This window comes from Typopeltis vanoorti, chromosome 5 (genome assembly GCF_054136105.1).
Source record: "Typopeltis vanoorti isolate ZY-2024b chromosome 5, IOZ_Tvanoo_1.0, whole genome shotgun sequence".
NCBI classification, from domain to species: domain Eukaryota; kingdom Metazoa; phylum Arthropoda; class Arachnida; order Uropygi; family Thelyphonidae; genus Typopeltis; species Typopeltis vanoorti.
The window spans coordinates 130,167,537-130,189,330 of NC_143553.1; the positions used below are offsets into that span (position 1 = coordinate 130,167,537).

A 21,794-nucleotide genomic window follows, 5' to 3' on the forward strand; every position below is an offset into this window, starting at 1 on the left:
AATATATTTAAATGATGCAATACTGGAATGCGTCCCTAGGGTTCAAAGAATAAACAGGAATAAAATGGATATGCAGTCTTATTAAGCAACAGATTCTTAAGAAAAAGGTAACATGGAATGAATACTGTGTGCATAAGAATGATGACAGATATGAAAATTATAAGACACAAGCTAGAAGAGTATGGAAAGGTAAGTCTTAGCATGAGAAGAGACTGGCTCTGCAAGCTAAAGACAACCCAAAAGAATTCTATTGTTATCCTGCAAAGTAAAAGAAAGAATTAATGTGTTGAAGCAGATATTATGCAAATGACAAATCCAGAAGAAATTGTGCCCATTTTGCTATGAGCTGTCAACTTGGTTTATGAAACAGAACTTCATGCTTGCTCGACACTGAATAAAGAAAGGTGTATGGGTAGGAGGTATTAGTGATGTTGCATAAACTGAATGAGAATTCAGTAATAAGATCTGATGGGATATTGTTATGGATGTTAAAAAGTGCACAGATGAACTTGCTATGCCTTTGACCTAGTTGTATAATTTGAGTCTTAGCACAGGGAAGATTCCACAAGAGTGGAAAGAATGTATGATAATCCCACTGCAAGAGGGTGGTACAAAAACTGTGCTTAACTATTGACCTAACAGTATCTCTGGAGTGGCAGTTAAGATTTTGGAAATGTTAGAGCTCACATACAGAAATAGGTTGATAGAGAATCTATACTTTGGAATGAACAACATGGGTTTACTAAGGGAAGGTCATATTTAAGTCACTGTTAATATTTTATATGAATGTTATGGTTGAATTAGACAAGTATTCCCCTTTCCCCTTGTTTGTATACAACAGCCTTCCATTCTGTATTTATTCAGAATACAGAATAGAAGGCCGTTGCAGGATATGGATAGGATTATAAACTATTATCTTGGATAAAAATGGCTGACTGACATATCAAAAAAGTGTGTATGGGAGGGAGGGGGGAAGTCTAAGATTTAAGGTGACCAAAGATAAGTAGGGTAATCAGGAATGTGGCATATATATGCAGCACTTACAGAATGATTCGAATAGGGTAGTAATGTGAAAATCAGCTCTCAGTTCAATTAGCAAATGTAATGTTATGCACTCTGATGCAATGAAATATCCAACAGCATATTTTATTGCTTAAATTATGTTAAAAGAAACTGATCAGACCAAGTATTGTGGAGATTTAAGTAGATAGATGCTGAAGTTTAGGGGTCATACATCAAAAACTGCAAATGGAACTCAGAGGATAATTGCAATGCTGAAATGACCAATGACATGTAAGGATAACAAAATCATTTTTACTCTTTATATGAGTAAATATGGCCTTGATATGACATTGATATCACCTAGAGTATCGTGTGCAGATATGGTCTCCTGATTTCCAATGTTGTAGACAAGGTAGAGAGGGTGTAAAAGATGTTGGGACTGTGGAACATAGATTATAAGGAAAGACTGAGAATTTGTGGGTTGTAGACATTAGCAAACAGGGAAAAAAAAAAAGGGATTTATATGATAAGAACCTATTAACTTCTCAAAAAGTCACAAAAGATACCAATATGTGGAATTTTTCATTTTATGGAAGATAGTAAGAGGATAAGGACATCCATGGAAGTTGAGATTGAATGCAATCCATAAAGAGGTAAGAACTAGATTTCTGTCTCATAGAGCAAAGCATGACATGATTGTAATGGTTTGCTTTTGGGGTGGTGAGTGCAGAAAGTATGAATGAATTCAAAAAAAAAAGGTATGAGAGATGGTGTGGATGATGTGTGGCTTCCCTGGAATTCTCTGGTGGTAGTATTAACCACATGGAAAGGATTATGTTTTCATCGTACATGTTGATTGGATTTTAATGGTATAGATGCAAACACAGATTGATAAGAAAATAACACTATTTATTGACTTAATAACATTTCGCTGGTGTTCTATCCAGAATCTTCAGAGCACACAAAGTTTGTACAGTAGCGAGACAACTGCAATCTGGTGTAACAGCGGGATTAGTATGAGTAATTGTAGCATGCAACACAAAGACTAAACTCCTAATTAGGTGCCATCTAAGTTTAAAAAAAAAAAAAAAAAAAAAAAAAAGAGAGAGAAAGCAGGTCTTAATTTGGTCTTAGGATGACTGTCTCCCAATTCTTTGGTAGATTTATACAGCCATACTTGTTGAGGTTTGGAGTATTTTTCAAGGCTTCTGTTGATTCTAGGAACAACCTCTCTGATTTGTAAAAGCTTCTGTGCAGCACTTTTGTTTTTTTTCCAATTTATCCTGTGTGCAAGGGTATCCAAAGCATGGTCTGCCAGACCAGACTTGCCATAGCAAAAGTGCCAGATATATTTTTTGTGTACGCCGAGGCGGATGTCCACAGTTCTTTCTGTCTGTCCATAGTAGGCTCGATGACATGAACGGGGCACTTCATTGACTCCTGGATGTGATAAAAAAGAGAATCTGTCCTTAGGTGAACAGATGAGAGTTGCCAATTTCACATAAGGTTTAAATACGGTACATAATTGGTGTTTTTTAAGTACTCTAGATATCTTTTCAGATGTGCCTTTAATGTATGGGATGGTGATAGTTTTGTTGTAGTCTTCTGTGGTAGATAGTGAGGGGGAGTTTTTGGGTAGCATTTAGTATTTTTCTATCTTATGGGGGTTATAGCCATTGGTCAGGAAGGTGTGATGTAGATGAGAAAGTTCAGCAGTGAGAGCAATGTCACTGGAACAAAATGCTCTAGCTCTATGGGTTAGTGTTTTTAAGATACCATATTGTTGAGAAGGGTGATGGTGTGATTGTTTGTATAAATATCTCCCTGTATGTGTGGATTTTCTATAAACTGAGAATGATAAGGAACCTTCTGGAAGACGTGTGATTAATGTGTCCAGGAAGGGCAGACAGTCATTGGCTTCTAGTTCCATTGTAAAGTGGATTTTTGGGTGCTGGCTATTTAGATGTACTAAAAATGTATTCAATGTGTCTGGGCCATGTGGCCAAATAGCAAACACATCATCAACACAGCATAGCCAGAGACTAGGTTTGAGAGTGGCTGTATTGATATCTAGCTTTTCCAGATATTCTATGTAGAAGTTGGCTATGGGAGGGGGGGGGGGGGAAAGGGGAGATTCCATAGCTGTCCCATCTAATTGCTTGTATATTTTCCATTTCTTGTCACTTTGCATACTAAGGCAAGTGAAGTCTTAGATTCTTTATACGAGTTGCCCCAGTCCTGAAAATAGTTCAGGGGCAAACTTGTTTGCTTACACTTGGATAAAGGATTAAACCAAGTATATAATTTTTTGGTATCTTTAACTTATAAAAACTGCTCTTGATTCAACTGTGATAGCACATGCCATCACTGTATAAGAATGCTGTCACAGAATGCACCTTTTTTATGGCTATCTGCAATTATTTCCTTTTATTATATTATTAATTAAATTTTGTGTTAAGTTTTTATTTAATTATAAACCTGGTCAGCCTCATCTTACTGAGTGCTTTGTTTCATGTTTATTTTTGTTTTCTTATTAACACATCAATTTAAAATATCACACATTACAAATACTAGAGGAAGAGAATTCAAAAACTAAGATTACACATAAGTTGTGGCTTCCTGACTATTATTGGTGCCTAGAGGAAGGAAGAGAGGAAGATTACAATGCTTTTTATTCAGGTCTACAAAAATAAAAGATAAAATAAACACAAATAATTATCTATTAATAATGAGAGAACAAATGATGAAACTACATGCAACAGAAATAGATACATACTTGAGGATTTTTCCACAATTAAAAATTACTAATACCTAAAAAGTATAATAGACTGTATAATAGCTAACAGAAAAACATCTACTATGATACTACATAGCCAGTACTTAGAAGTGCAAAAATAGAATCTGATCATTATCTATTAAAGGAAAAATTAAGAATCCAAGATGTTTTAAAATTAACTAAATCAATGCAAACAGATATCCCCAGAATTTTTTAGAGTTCAATTCTTAGATGATAAAAGTATCATCCTGGAATGAAAATCTAGAACAAATAAAAGAAAATGATAATATAGCGATAGAATGGAATTAAAAAAAAAAACAAACATTAATAAATGTAGCAACAGAATGCCTTGGAACAAAAAGTAAATGGAAGAGGAGGAGAATAAGAAATTGAACATTGAAGCAATAATCAAAGACAAGGAAGCATATAAACAATGGATAAAACACAAAATCACTAGAAGCAGAAATTAATTATAAATACAAAACAGCATGCTGAAAAAAGAGAGAAATATAGGATCACTTCATAGCAAAATTGCAAAAAGATCATACAATAAAGAGACCAAACAGATACAAAATTCTTTCTAAGAAATATGAATAAAAAGTAAAACTTGAAATAATCCAGCTGTATAACTGAGAGGAGACCTCCACATAGCCGTTAAAGGAATGCGGGGAACCGACCAGGGCTTCTGACCTAATGTCCAATCCTCACCTTCTCGTGGTGCACCCTGTTGGGTATCTACTTGGATACTGAACGGACGAGGATGGGCTGGCAATTTGGGATTTAGCTGACCAAATTGTATTCTTATTGGTTAAACCAAAATATAGAATGATGGTACAACATGACAAAATTTCATGCCGGCTGGGGCGTCGCCCGGTTAAACAAAGCCCCCGTTGTTTTCGCCAGGGAACCAGGGCGAACAGCGAAAAGTCAGCTACTGGAACAAATCTGAAAATAAACCCCAACTCAACATCACCAGAGTTAAAGATCAGTACTATCAACGTAAGAAGCCTGAATGGCAAAGAAATGGAGCTAGCCGAGGAATTAGATAAGTACCAGATCGACATAATAGGGGTGACTGAAACAAAAAAGACCAAAACTGGTGAGATCTTTCTGAGCAATAAATACAAAATGTTATATTCAGGCAATGACAATCAAGGAAAAGAAGGAGTAGCCATAGTATTCAACACAAAATATGAGGCTAATCTTCTTGAATGGCAGTCAGTCTCAAGTAGAGTAATGTGGGCAAATATGAGAATGGGGAACTGGACAATGAGACTTATTTGTGCCTATGGTCCCACAGAAGGTTCTACTAAGGTAGAAGTGGAGGAATTTTTTGACGCTTTAGAAAAAGCAACTGACACAATGAAAAATGAAAAGTTGGTCTTTGTTGGGGATCTAAATAGCAGAGTAGGAAATGATTGTGAGACATACAAAAATATTTTGGGAAAATTTGGAGAAAAGAGCAAAGCTAATAATAATGGCAAATATCTGTTGGATTTCTGCTCAGGACATGGACTGGTTATTACTAACACCATGTTCCAACATAAAAATGTGCACAAATTCACATGGAGAGAAGAGGCAAGGAATAAGAAAAGTCTCATTGACTATGTTATTGTTGATAGTGATGTTTTCTCCCTGGTGCAGGACACCAGAGTGTACAGAGGATTTGAAATTGGAAGTGATCACTATTTAGTCTTGAGCAGGATAAAATTGAATTTCATATTGAAAAGAATAACATGTAAGAAAGTTTTAAAGCGAATAAAAGTTGAGCAGCTCTCAGATGTGAGCTGTAGACTAAAATACACAAAGATTATTGAAGGAAAAATGAAAGAGTTTGAGAACAGGAATCAAACCTTGGAGATTCATTGGCAAACTCTGAAGAAAACATTGATTCTGCCAGAGAGGCATGTGGTGAGGTTGTTTGTAAGGATAAAAAAATCAGAACTCCCTGGTGGACACAGGAGGTTAAATAGGCAGTGAAGGAAAAGAAGAAAGCATACCAAAAGTTCCTGTCAAATAAGTCAGCTTGTGCTCTTAGAGAATATAGAGACAAATGCAAGAATGCTAAACACTGTGTAAAACTAGCTAAACAAAAGTCATGGGAGGACTTTGGCAAGAATATAGAAAATAAATATCAAGAAGGTGGCAAAATATTCTGGAGGTTGTTGAAGAAGCTTAAGAATGGAGGAAAGAGTGCTATAAAAGGAATTAGAGATGATAAAGGTGACATGAAAACGGGAGAAAAAGATATCCTTGAAGTATGGAGTAATTACTTTGAAAAACTGCTAAATGAAACAAGCAGTGATGACAGCACAGTGGTAAAAAACACTGACCAGGCATGCAGTCAGGAATACATATCCATACTTGAAGTAGAAAAAGCCATCAAAGGCTTGAAATGTGGAAAGGCAGCAGGAGTAGATGATATTCGACCAGAAATGCTGAAGTATGGTGGTATTAGAGTCTTACAGTGGCTGCACTGCATAGTTCAGAAAGCCTGGACAGAGGGACAAATTCCCGATGATTGGAGTAGAGCTCTCATAGTACCTATATATAAAAAGGGAAATAAAACTGCATGTGAGAATTACAGAGGTATTTCCCTACTGAGTATTCCTGGCAAGATCTATGCAAGTATGCTTGAGAAATGGTTGAGAAGAATTGTGGAAGAAAAGCTTGGTGAAGAACAAGCTGGATTCAGGCCAAATAGAGGCTGTCAGGATCAGATCTTCACTTTACGACAAATAGTCAAGAAAGCATGGGAATATAACAAAGATCTGTATTTAAGTTTTGTCGATCTGGAAAAGGCATATGACAAGCTGCCAAGAGAGAAGCTATTCAATACGCTGCAGTTATATGGTGTCGATGGGACATTATATCAAGCAATACTTAGTCTTTATTTGAGTTGTAAGTCAGCAGTTAGAATTGAAGGAAGTACAGGAAGATGGTTTAATGTTAAATCTGGTGTGAGACAAGGATGTACATTATCCCCTCTGTTATTCATTATCTATATGGATCGCATTATGAAGTAAAGTGGTATTAAACATGATATCGAAATTGGAGATGTTAATGTCAGCTCTTTGCTTTATGCAGATGATGTTATACTTCTAAATAAATCCGCTACAAGTCTGCAAGATTCTCTGACTAAATTGAATAGCTCTTGTAATAGATATGGTATGAAGGTCAGCAATAAAAAGACAAAGACAATGAAAATAGGCAGAATCATTGAAAATGTCAACTGTGGAACAAGTAAAACATTTCAGCTATTTAGGCACGATTTTTACTGAAGATGGTAAATTAAATATAGAAATAGACAATAGAATCAGCAAAGCTGGTATGGTGGGAAGTCAATTGAATAAATTCATATGGAATAGGAGAGAAATTAGTCGCAACACTAAATTAGCTGTATACAAGACAGTGTTCAAACCAGTTTTAACTTATGGATCTGAGAGCTGGGTCAGAAGTAAAACACTTGACCAAAGACTAGAGACTTCAGATATGAGAGTCCTGAGAAAGATTATAGGCGTGAACAGATGGCATCAATGGCAGTATCATATTAAAAACGAGGATATTAGGAAAGAACTTGACATTGTCAGCATCCAGGAATGCGTTAGCAGAGCTAATCTCAGGTGGTATGGTCACTTAAACAGAATGGGAGAGGAAAGATTAGCAAAACAAGTGTTCTTTGCCAGGTTGGCAGGAAAATGACCGAGAGGAAGACCAAGATATAGGTGGATTGATACGGTACAAAGTGCTTTAGATGATAGAAATATAAGATCTGATAATGTTGGAGTCTTGACAAGTAACAGACTGATTTGGAGGAAAATTGTAGATAGGAAATTAATAATGATGTAATTTTTTTCATGTAGTACTATCATATCCTGTACACCCCTTGAGGGTACATGGCAGGAATTTGATGATGATGAAGATGAAATAATCAAAGAGAAAACCTTGCTGAACTGCTTCCAAAATTTATGGTAAGATAGTAATGAAACTAAAACTAATAAATGCTAACTACTAAGTATACAGAGCAAAATCAGGTAAATCATATATATAAATCCGATAAATGCAACTGTGAATCCGATAACTTCTGTAACAAAACATTGATGGAACTATTCATTAAAAATTTCTTTTGTAACCCAACCTTTTTTTGTTTGCTTTCCAGTGCACTGTTAACTTGTTAAAATCCACACCTTTCATTGCCCGTGGTCTTAGGGATCAATTAATGAGTAATGGTTTTAATATATGATTTCCTGAAGCAGTGCTTCAGGAGATCATACAGTCAAAATAGAGTCACACGATCCTTAACTGTTTAAAGCCACCAACACTCTTTTGTGATTTTGCTATATAAGTTTTACTTTGCATTTTTCCCCAAAAAAGACCGATCTCATCTGCATTTCAAACTTGATCAGGAGTATAGCCACCATTTTCAATAATTTTAAACAGTTTGAAAGAAATTTCCTAGCTGCCGGCTCATCTGCAGATGCGACTTCTCCTTTTATTTTTACACTATGAAGTGCATATCTTTTGAGAAATTTTGTAAGCCAACCTGAGCTTGCAGAAAATTCACAATTGTTGTTTGATGTTGTTGGCTCCTTCTCATTAATTTGTTTGTACAACAGTAATGCTTTCTGTTTGATGACATTTCCATCTAAAGGTATTCCCTTTTATCCATCTTCACTTTTATAATGGCTCTCGTATTTAGATGATATTTTTATTCCTTCAAACACAATTCGGTTAGTGCAGCCTTTTGTCTTATACTGTTGAGTGCTACCACATGATCCTTTGCATACAATCTGAAAATGTCAATTACACATTCAAATTTTCAAACTGAATTTGTAATTGAAATTTTCAAATTGAATGTGCAAGTGAATTATGCAACGAGGTCATGTGGTAGCACACAACAGGATAAAAGGCAAAAGGCAGCACTAACCGAATTGTGTTTGAAGGAATAAAGTTGCAAACTTGGATGTCTTGTAATGTCTTAAAGATATCAAAATGATTCATGCAGGGAAGAATTATTGGAAAGCTTGAAGAAAGCCACAGAATTACCGATATGGAAGAGTTTTATACTTTAAAGCATCAGTTATACAAATTGCAACAAGCTGATTCATGCGAATTTGCAGTTGTAATAGTTATATCATTTGAAACTGAAGTGAAGCACTTCTGTAGTGCAATTAGAAGAACAACAGTACATTGCACCCTTCGAGAGGAATCTTTATATGTTTTTTTTTTTCAATTAAAAGTGAATTAGCTGATCTCATATGGAGGAAACAGGTTTTTTTTCTCCCAGAAAACTGTTTTTTTTTTTTTTTCATCCTGCATACAGAAAAATCAGTCTTGAGAGCACACACAATTTATAGACAAAAAATACTAGTGGCAGACAGTAGATGGCATTGGTGTAGTTGGTGGATTAAGTGGTGATGACAGAATTGTAAAGCAGGTGCCATGCCCCAGCTCTAGTTATAATACACATTGTTATAGTGTATAAGTTTTTGTTATAGCAAACTACTAAAAAGTTCCAACCAAATTCCATAGATACAAGGAATTTGAGTAAATTCACTATACATTTAAATTTACTATACTGAGAGTTAAATGTAAATAGCATTAAAAAACAAAGATGATACTGACCTGTAACTGCAAGGTACGCATATCCCATAAAAAAAATTTGCCCTGAGGAGGAAGAGAAGAGACTTCAGGTTTAATAGTTTCCGATTTGGAAAGTGGACGACATGGAGAAGTACTAGTTGAGAATGCAAAACACGTTTCTGTGGGACTGCATGCAATGCACATTATTCTACAATATGATAAAAGTTATATATTATGAATATTGATGCAACAACACTGTCTTAATCAGTTGATAAAGTAAGCTGAATCATATACATGTGCAAATTAATTAATAATATTTTGAAGAAAGCATTCAGTTTTCAAAAGATAAATAAATTTTCACATTTAATTGTTTAATACTTTATACATTATCTTTGATAATATTTATAATATGTGATGGCATTCAAAGCTTTTCCTTTTTCCTAATGTACTGAACTTTCCATTGAGGAATGCATGTTACCACAAATCAGCATGCCTTACTTGTATAATCCATTCTTGAGTTTTCTTCACAGATAGCTTAGAGGTTTTCTATTGGAATTAGGTCAGGAGAAATCCTAGATCATGCTAAGCAACCAATTTCATAAAATTATTTGTGTTTTTGAAGAATGACACGGAGTTGTCTTGCTTGGAAAATTGCTTTTGCTCTGGAACAAGCTTCCTCAATTAGAGGCTGTTGTTGTGCAGGACTATTTTCATCCCAAAAACCTCAGTTTTAGGAATGACCAACTGAGAAACATCTCCAAAACTTCTGCCACCAGTGATGTGTTTGTTAACTACTTCGCCTTTCCTGACTGCATTGTTTCCTTACACCACAATATGACTTACCTGAAAATAGCACTTTTTTTCAATTCTTAATTAGTCTTTTTTGTTTAATCCAATGAAATGTTTAATTTATTTCATTATTACTTTTGTTATGAATTATTTCTTGATAGGCCATCCTAGCTTTGAATTCAACATTTATCTTATCTGCCTACTTTCAAGACTGCTTGATTTCAAATTAAATTTTTTCTGAACATAAATTTTTAGAGAGCCTTCAAGAATTGGTGCTAATTTTGGCCCAAACATGAATCCCACTGAAAAAAAAAAAACCCTCAGGTAAATGAGTCAGTCTTGTTTTTAATAATGAAAAAAAATTATAGGTAGCAACAGAATGTTTAAATAAAAATTATGTACCAAAAATCATATTCAGTGGTATCATGCCAAATGCTGGTCACGAACTCATTATTAGGTTTAATGGAATGAATATAACACAGAGAAATGATAATATACAAGTCTATTGGATCGTACATTTTGCCTCTGTGACAGAGACATCATCAGGGATACAATCTTAAAATTGTAAAAGCAAACAGGAAAACACTCAAAACAATAAGGGGAAAAGTTAGACTAAAAGCCGAAAGGCTTACTGAGCGGTACTTTCTATGGGTGCTGTTAGCTAGCCTTAACTGTTGGGCAGGAAACCTATGAATTAAAGTTTCCCCAAATCTTGGGATGTTTAACACAACCATATTTATTAAGATTAAGCTGGTTTAACAAATCTGCAGCTGATTCTAAGAAGAATCTTTCAAGTTTATATTTGTTGCAGTGAATTTATTATATTCACTGCAACAAATATATCCACTGCCATAGTTATGGCAGCAGATATATTTCTTGTACTCTTCTAGGCAGATATCAGTAGATCTACCAGTTTGATCATATGATAATTTGCAATAACAAGAAACCTTTTAAACACTTGGAACAGAGAGGGGAGAGAGTGGATGCTTAGGAGAGCAGATATGTGTAGCCAGCTTCAGATGAGATTTGAAAACAATACAGACTATACTGTGCGTGTGCACGCAAGAGAGAGATTGGCACGTGTGCATGCAGACACAATTATATATAGAAAAACCAATTTTTAATCTTTTCAAGTATTGCAACCATTGGACAGAAAGGTCTGGTGAATAAAGTTCAGTTCAGCTGAAAGGGAAGCCTGAGTAAAACAGAGGTTGGAGGCTCTGTTAAGAAGAGAAATGATGGGATAAAGTTGTGTGATTAGAGTATCTAGAAAATTTTATGGTGAACTGGATTCTGAGGGTGTTGGTTATTGAGGTGGAGGAGGAAGAACACATGATCAATATATCTTAGCCAGATAGAAGGTTTGAGAGCAGCAATATCAAGGATATGTTTTTCAAAATGTTCCACAAAAAATTGGCTAGAGGAGAAGATGTACAATAAATCATATTGTACTGTGTTCCCTAATGATAGTAATTTGACTTTGCCAAAATATCAGAAATATTAATTTATTGTCATTAATATTTAATCTGTTGTAATTTCATTAAAATATACAGTTCACTGCCTTAGCATCCTATAACACAAAGCATACTTCCTTTCAGACCACATTTTTAAGTACTATGGATCAGAGAGAGTAGGAGAAAGTTTTTTTGCTTGTATAAAAGAAATTATATTCTTGCTTTAATCCTATATCTAAGCATAAGCAAAAAAAAATTGTGCATAAAATATTTTCATGGCTAGGCTACTTATGTATAGAAGTTGTCTTCACATCAATTCAAAAGACTCCTTACTCAGGATCATTCAATCTTTACTGAGATCTCATTAGCGGGAGTCACCAAGAAGATACCATAGTTATATCAAAGCAGAAGTCACATTTTCTATATACAAGTATCAAAATAGTGAAATAACTATATTACAGTAAAACCTCGATATAACGAACTTCGGGCGAGAGGGAGGGGGGTGTCAGTTAAATCCGAAAGTCCGTTATATAATAAAGTAGATTTACACATACATAAACCATTCACCACGAGTAAACCAATGCACACTACTGGGCATAGCTTAGTGCACGTTGGAACATCGGCCGGCACGCATTAAAACTGCCGCAGAAAGTCACAGCACACGACTAAAGAACCAATTACAGTGCGATTGGCATGATCATGTGCTAATCATTCGCCGGACATGTTTTATGAGCAGTGAGTCATTTATGTTGGCTAAATTACTACAGTGTTTATCCAACATGGCCTATTCGTCAAAATTTGTTAAAAAAAAAACCCAGGAAATTTGTTAAAAAAAAATAACCTGTTAATTTAATTATACACAAATCTTGGTTAAAAGCATTTTAAAATTAACAGAGTGTTAATTTTCACATGTGACATACGGACTGTAAATTTTGTCCGATAAATCTGAAGTCCATAAAATCGGGTTTTACTGTATTAAAATACTTTGGGTGAGAGATAGTTGCAAAAGTTCTTTTCTGTTGTTAGCTACAAAGTAAATCATAATATACAAGAAATTATATTCTTGTTTTAATCTCTTTTCCAAGCATAAGCTGAAGTGTCTTCATGACCAGTCCACTTGTGGATACAGGCTGACTGGATTAATATCCAATTTTACTACTTCCATTTTCATTTCATTTCAAAAATATTAAATTTATTGTAATTAATATTTAGTCTTGTAATTTCATTAAAATATATAGTTCATTAGCATTACATAGCAGACAGCACATGATGTAGAGAATGATATTATCCTAAGTTACTACTTTAAGTGTGCTTAGAGATCACTTATCAGCCATTATACTCCAATTATTCTAAACTTAGAAATGTACATTTGATGTACGAAATCAGATAGTCACTAAAAAGTGTAAAAATTATGGTTTGAATGAAAACTTGTCTTGTGAAATCTGCACTACCTCCCTTGTGATATTTTCATCTTTTATACTTACAGGTAAAAGGTTTTCCAGAAATAACCAAATTAAAGAACACCAGAGGTCTACAGACAACTTATTACATACAGTGCAAGTCTATAACTTCAAAAATAGGCAAATTAGAGATCATATCAAGACTTATTTTTCTTATATGATGTAGAGAATATCCCAAGCTCCTACCTGAAATGTACTTAGAGCACATTTCATCATATTTCAGTTATACTAATTAGAAATGCACATCTGCACTTCATTCTTAACTGATGGCATCCCTGCATGCTGACCTTGAGGAGACTGGGCAAACTCACCGTCAACAAAACACCCTTTTGGGGGGCTAATAAAACTAACCCGAGAAAAGGTTCAACAGGTCATTGGCTGAGACCTCAAATGCTCTTACTCAAACTGAATGCTTGAGTAAGAGCATGTGAGGAGAGTTTTCCAAGCAATAATGTTATTGCCAGGAAAACACAAATGTAGATTCCATTTGAATTTAGATGGTCATTTTGCTTATTGGTGATTCTGACATATACTTATTACTGGAAGAAGTAATAACACAGATGTATACCTTTACATTCCATTGTAAATGCAATGTAAAGTAAAGACGTACTGGAAGTGGATGCAATCATCCACTTCCAGTACATCTAAACATCTATACAGATATTTAGACATACTGGAAGTGGATGATACAGAAATTCTAATTTCATTGAGAAAATAGATTGGATAGAAATCAAGAACTCTTGGATCTTCTTGCTTGCCTTGACATTGTGAATTTATCAATGTTCTTATCTATTGCAAGGTTTCATCTCTGGGAATACTGATAAGTTGACAATATCCAAGTTGGCAAGAAGGTCAAATGGATCCAGTTTTATATCTTCCATCTTTCTACCTGATACTGCCAAACTGTTTAAATACTGCTTCGTAATCTTTTTTTTTTTTTTCCCAGGGGGAGAGAGTTGGTCATAGACTGATCATCGCTTTTACTACAACTTTCAAATTTAATTATGAAATCAATTTGAGAGACAGCACTTTAGAGGATCGCCACATAAGACCAAGAATTTGGCTCTCAGTTTAATCATTTGGCAGGAATGATTCAAAGAGCATTATCATCAAATTCCTGATATGTTCCCTCGGGGTGGGGGTAAAGGGATCTAAAGAGCAGCTGGTAGAATTTATAGCCTATCTAAACAGTCTGCAGTTCCTCCTATTCATCAATATATTCCTCATGCTATCTAAAGCAAAATCACTTATGATGTAGCTAACAGAAAGTTGACTGAGACAGGAAGTTACACCTACATTCCTCCCCCACCATTACCCAAGCATGGTGAATTGGAGCCATTAGAACAACCATACACATTTTAAACATTTGCAAGAGAAGGAACCACAAAAATAGAGCACCTTAATGGGTATGGATCCTAAGACAATAAAATTTGTGCTTGCAGTTTAAACAGCAGAGAAAAACTGAAGCTACTGAAGGTAGTATCTCTATAATATTTGACATACAAATAGAAGAGTGAAGTTACTGAAACATTATGTTGTAAATGTAGCATTTATTCCCTTGCACAGTCAACAAAACTGCTAAATAAAAATAAAGCTGGAAGCATAAACAAGATTTAGCGCTCGCATGGTATTTGCTATGTACAGCTAACAGACCACTCAGGGGAAATCTACATAACAGAAAGCTATCAAAGAGGTTAAAAAAAGAGTTGGGATTTGATTTCTCCACAGCAGAGAAAGGCTATTAAGGAAGGTCATATAAACACAAATAGATTAATAATGTTTATAATAGTTACACCTGGAGATTCAACAAATAATATGCAGTGCAATAAAACTCACACTATACACCACATGTAGTTTTTCTTGTTCAACGTTTTACCTTGCAGAGTTGGGTTATGGTCATTATGCATTTCAACTTAATGATACATCATGTGAATCAGGTATATCCTACCTATAGGTAAATGCTTAATTATCCAATTATTGTGTTCTGATAACCATTATCTTTATATCAGTAATTCTGATATAACCACAATGAAAATTATAAAGGAAAGACTGTTTTATCATTAGTTTCTTATCGTACTTCATCAGTGTAATATTTTATGGTGTCGCTTTTCTGAATGTAATATTTGTAACACTTTGTAATGTTTGTGATACTTTGTAAATTACTTTTATCACTATGCTTATATCAATCTCTAATTCTATCTTTGTTCTACTTTAAGTATTCCTCCCCATGTCTGAGATCTCTAGATATTTATTTCAATTATTTTGACTGCACCTCAGAAGTTCCCCTTATGACACATGGCATTAATACCCTCGCTGAACAAAGAATTTACTCATATCATAACTTAGCCATAGCCAAAAATTTTCTACTAAGTTTCTTAACTCATTAATAACTTCTGGGTTATTCCCACCTTACAGGTCTGATTTTATTTAAGGTCAGTGCATTGCAAAAGATTAAACTGAGTCAGAAACATTGTATAAAAAAACAATCAACATTTAATAATAGGTCAAAGAATTATATACAGTGCAAGTAATTAAAGCTTCATTCCCAAAAGAAATCCTAATTCTTAAACAAGTATTCAAACACGATATTCAAGGAACTTTCATATATATATATTCTCAGTTAAACTCTATTTAGTACATTCCGCTTCACAATTACTAAAAATTCTTCAAACATAACAAGAAACTATTTAGGTGTGCATAGCAACAGTAATTAATCTTCTAGCAAGCACCACACACACATCATATAACTCCTAAGCTCTCACTCTTAACTTTAAAGACGTAGTTATATGACTGGCAATTATACTGACATACTTTCATCCCTTCTAAGTTAAACATTTCAACAAGAAATTAATTCAGCACATATAAAGATTAGAAGAATTTCAAATTAACCCAATTTCATCTTAAGGAAAATTACTACGCTCACATTTGGCTTGTTTACGGTTTAGCACAGATCTCTGGGTGACTCATGCACATAAGAAAAATTGCAACTTTTTTTTTTTTACTAGTCAGTTCAGCAGTTCTTTAGGGAAATTATCTAGTCAAACACATAAAGAAAATGAACATTACAGACTCACGTGGGTCTCTGACTGTCTTGCATATGTCTTCCCTCCTTGTTTGTTATTTTCTTCTGGTGCTTCAAGGGGCTCTTCTCCGTTCTGGGTTTTTACTTCTTTTCCTTTCCTTTACAAGAGTCTCAGGGCAACGATGAGGAGTCGCTTCAGCTAGCGGGATACTGGATGGGTTCTTCCGGCGTCTAGAATTTGACTGGCGAGGAAACTGCATATGATGTTGGCCATGCATGTACTCAAATGGAGCGGCAAGGCTTGGATTTACATGGCAAGATTTCTCCTTAGATTGACCTCCAGACTATCCTTGGCTTCGCACTGGAAAACTGCCTTAAGTGGATGGACTCCGTCTTTCTCCTACGGACTTATGGCACCATTCCTCCCCGACTTCTCGTGGATAGATAGGCAAGATGAAAATAGGAAGCCTTTCTTAACAAAACTCCGAGCCTTATATCTCATTGCCCCTACACTTTTTTTTCAAGGTTATTGGACCCCAAATGTCTCCGTACATGTCTTGTGCGTAGTTACGAGAACCCCGGGCAACATCACGAGATTGGCAGTTCTCGAACATTCGTCAACAAATCTATTCTTCTCCTTAGACGTCCTTAATCCAGCTTTGGCCTATGGGACTTTCCGATTGATGCACGCCGCACCCTTTCAATACTGACCTTGAAGGTCTCCTGCTACAGGACTAGTAAATACTTTTCAAAAGAAGCTGCCGACTCATTGATATTACTGTTGGTTTCAACATCTTACTTTTGCCTTTAAACAATGAGCGAGTCAATTCCCTTTGGGCTTATTTTGGTGTTTATACAAAATTTGAACATAAGAAACATAGATACACTTTATACAAGTGTTTTTAAGGTGTGTTCCTACTGTAAAAATCTATGCACTAGAGTTTTAATTATTTTTTGTAACATCGAGTTTTTACATCAGGAATAAAGATATTTTTGATTCGAAAACACATAACAGTATAATATGATAAATAATAATAAATATGATAATAACAATCTTTTGGGGGATCCTGTAACCCCTAGAGAGTGCGTCAACTGGGTAGTGGATAGGGGAGCCCACCGTGTGTGTGTGGGGGGGGGTAGGGTCTGAATATACTCTAATATACTCGTGGACCAACAGGGCCAAAAAGGGCAATCATCTTGATTGTAAGGGAAGTGGCACTCCAGTGGTCCCTTAGCTGGATCTATCCACTTCTTCTACTTTGAGGAAGATCCACTCACTTTAATCTTTCCTATAAGGCCTTATCAGCCAACTCTTCTTATTTTATGACCCTTACACTATTAGAGTACTCGAGGGCCAAGGGGTCTTTCCATTTCTGGCCTTATAACCATGTCCCCTTTATAAACCTTTACTATAATTCTACTCTTTCCCCTTCAATATATCCTATTCCTCCTATGGGTTGAAATCTGGAAGAAGGCTAGTTCAGTAACCTTAAGGTAGCAGCCCTACCACTGAACTATCCATCAGCAGGCTAGTTCCTATTATGTAGAATTATGTTCTCCATGTCATCTGACATGGAGAACATAATTCTACTTTTAAGCTGACAGAAAAAGGTAATCAGAATGAATCTACGGAAAACGACCCTGGAATGGAAAAGATGAAATATAATACATATAGAAAACTGGAATATAAGAGGAATAGCATATAAAGAAATAGAATTAGACCAAATATTAAATGAAAGATATTTTAAAATAGCAGTAATCATCGAAACAAAAAAGAAAGTAAAAGGAACCATGAGAACCGAAAATTTTAATATGATATACAGTGGAGTTGACAGAGACCAAAGAGCACAAGCAGGAATCACGATTTGAATTCATAACACCCTTTCAAAACATAATAAATTTAGTTTAATCCTTTACCCAAGTATAGGCAAACAAAGTTTGAGCCTGAAGTAGTTCAGGACTAAGGCAACTCGTAGCAAAGGTGGACCAAGCTCTCATCACTCCTTGTCTCAGTATCTCCCATAATGCAAAGCACATCTCCTTGTGGAGATGTATAATGCTATGCATTAAGGAAATAGCCCTACCCAGACCGGTTTCTACCTTTATTGAGGTCTCGTCAGTGGGAGGCAGAACCAGAAGTGGTGATACTAAAGCAAAAGCAATCATCTTGATTGTAAGGGATAACTTTAATGAATCACTTCTATATTTCGGCAATGTCACATTGCCATCTTCAGGAACATAAAGATATGGTATGTGCACTAAGGAACTAACAAAGCAAATGAGGAAGAAAATAAGAACTAATTTTGTTCCTAAAGTCCTAATGGTGCCCTCTTGCGGGCTAATTTGGTAGTCTTGGCAGTTGGGCTGAAGTTCTCAAAATGAAAGTCTCCCAAATTTGGGGCAGTTTCATGCACCCAAATTTGTTGAGGTTAGGAACGTTTTTTAGAGCTGCTGAAGATTCTTTGAATAGTCTTTCGTATTTAAACTTGCTGCGATGGATTATTTTTGTCTTCTTCCAACGAATTTTATGGTGGGTATCTAAGGCATGGTCTGCCAGCCCAGAGCGGCTGTACTGGTGAAACCGGATGTAGTCTTGGTGTTCTGAAATCCTGATACAACAAATTTGGGAGACTTTCATTTTGAGAACTTCAGCCCAACTGCCAAGACTACCAAATTAGCCCGCAAGAGGGCACCATTAGGACTTTAGGAACAAAATTAGTTCTTATTTTCTTCCTCATTTGCTTTGTTAGTTCCTTAGTGCACATACCATATCTTTATGTTCCCGAAGATGGCAATGTGACATTGCCGAAATATAGAAGTGATTCATTAAAGTTATCTTTAATTAATTTACTTTATATGCGTTGTCAATTCCGTAAATTAATTACCAGTTATGTCTAACCAACGTATAAGTCTTACTACTAGAATAAAGATTGTAAGGGAAGTGGCACTCCCATGGTCCCCTAGTTGGATCTATCCACTTCTTCTACTACTTTGAGGAAGACCCACTCACTTTAATCTTTCCTATAAGGCCTTATCAGCCAACTCTTATTTTATGACCCTTATACTATTAGAGTACTCGAGGGCCATGGGGGCTTTCCATTTCTGTCCTTATAACCATGTCCCCTTTCAAAACATAAAAAGGTCGAAACCGGTCTGGGTAGTGACCCTTCCCTTAATGCATAGCATTATACATGTCTGCAAGGAGCTGTGCTTTGCATTATGGGAAATACTGAGACAAGGAATGATGAGAGCTTGGTCCACCTTTGCTACGAGTTGCATCAGTCCAGAACTATTTCAGGTGCAAATTTTGTTTGCCTACACTTGGGTAAAGGATTAAACTAAATTTATTATAGTCTAACCAAGTGAAAAATAAACTTGCCTTTCAAAATAGTTAAAACATTATAAATTATGGAATGAAAGAATAATAGAAGTTAGAATAAAAATAGATAGAGGTTATTTAACAATAATTAGTTTATATGACCAAGAAGAAGGAAGAGAACAGGATAATATTGAATTTTATAATCAGCTACAAAATATTTATAATAAAATAATAAAAATGATTATGTAATTTTAGCAGGAGACTTAAATGCAAGAATTGGAAACACGAAAATTAATAATAATGTAGGAATATACGGAGAACATACTCTAAACAGGAATGGTAAAAAATTGATCGACTTTGTAGTTTATAATAATTTAAAAATAATGAATTCTTTCTATACACATAAAGACATACATAAATATACTTGGGCAGCAAGAGGATGGAAATCAATATTAGATCATTTTATCTTAAATGCAAAGCCAAAGTTTTCGTCTGATGTTAGAGTTCGCAGAGGATATGAAATAAGTAGTGACCACTTCCTCGTTAAAATAAAATTAAGATTACCACCTAAATGGCTACAAGTAACAAGAACAGAAAGAAAATTTAAAATGTTTGTTTATAAAACAATGGCTATATAAACAAATAATTAACCAGTATCTAGATAAAATAAAACAAAATGAAGAAATAGAAATAGAATGGCTTAATATAAAACGATACTAAATGCAGCACAGCAAATGAAAGCTTAGGAAAGACCAAAATATTCAATATAGGATGATAAAACCAAAGAAATAATCAAAATGAAAAAAAAAAAAAAAAAAGAAGCCTATCATAAATGGTTAAGCAGTAAAAGATTAGAAGATGAAATAGAATATAAAAGAATAAGAGCCATAGCTGAAAGAGAAGTCAGAAAAAGACAGAGAATCATGGAACAAATTTGTTTCTAATTTAGAAGATGATTTATATAAAATAAGACCCAATGTATCTAAGATTTTGAAACATCTAAATGCAGATACTAAAGAAAACAAAATTAAACACCGAATTGAAATTAGAAGAATTTCTAAATTTCTGCACAGAATTGTGGACAGACAAATATTTTAAAAAAGACAACTGGCAAACAATTAACGAAAATGAAAAGGAAATAACTAAAGAAGAATTAGAAATCAGCCTGAAAGAAACAAGAAATGGAAAATCACCTGGAGAAGATAAGCTTGGTTCCGAAGTATATAAATATGCAAGAACAAGATTCAAAGAAAGACTCTTATTATTTTTAAAGAAAATTTATTCAACTGGTATTCCCCCAATAGAATGGAAAAAAGCAATTGTGATTCCTATCTTTAAAAAAGGTAATAGAGATGACCCTAAAAACTATAGAGGTATCAGTATACTAAATTCCTGTTGCAAAATATATAGCAGAATCTTAAATAGCAAACTAATGAAATATTCCAAAAACTTTATTTTAGAAGTACAGAATGGATTTAGAAAAGGACGATCATGTATAGATCCAGCCTTTTGCAAAATTAATAATAGAGAAAAGAAGAGAATACAATTTAGAAACACATATTGCATTTATTGACTTTGAAAAAGCATTTGACAAATTTAAAAGAAGCATTTTATTTAACATATTAAAAGAAAGACAAATACCAATAATAAGTATATATGAAAGTAATCAAATACAAATAAGATTAAATCATGAGCTATCATATACGAGAGAGATAAACCAAGGGATCCGACAGGGATGCCCCCTCTCAGCAACTCTTAATATTTACCTAAATGAAATAAAAATTTCCATCAAGGTATTAAAGTTTCTCTTACAGTGAACTTAAACACTCTCCTTTTTGCCGACGACGAAATAATAATTACAAATTCTGAAGATAACTTACAGAAAGCTATTTTAGATCTAAATGAGATAGCCAAAGATTATGGCATGATAATATCAACAGAAAAATAAAAAAACTATGGCCTTTAAAGGACAAGATCCAGCAAAAACTAAAATAGTAATAGATAACAAGATCTTAGAACAGGTGAATTCATTTAACTACCTAGGATGTATGATCACATATGAAAAAGATATAAACCTAAAAATTGCAAACCAAACCTATGTCAAAAACAAACCAGACTAAAAGTATAACAACACATTAGCCCTACCAGTCTTATATTGTATGGAAGTGAAATCTGGACAATAAAACAAAAAGACAAACGAAGATTAATAACAGCAGAAATGAAGTTTATGAAAAATACTGCAAAGTATACTCTATTTGATCACTTTGTTTTGTGATCAAACTGACAGGGCATATCATGTTGAGATGTCTTACATGTGATTCATTGTTGAGCAATGAATCACATGCTGTCCGTCATAAACTAGTTACAAGTATATCAGATTCTTTATGTA

General features: G+C 34.6%; 1 protein-coding gene across 1 annotated transcript in view; it reads right to left on the reverse strand.

The window, feature by feature from the left end:
* Positions 1-21,794, reverse strand: part of LOC150106813 (WD repeat-containing protein 91) — a 324,316-nt gene that overhangs the window by 50,297 nt on the left and 252,225 nt on the right. The window contains exon 13 of the mRNA XM_090392727.1: positions 9,404-9,569. Within this exon, the coding sequence (XP_090248853.1) occupies positions 9,404-9,569 (166 nt within the window). The remainder of the gene's footprint in view (positions 1-9,403; positions 9,570-21,794) is intronic.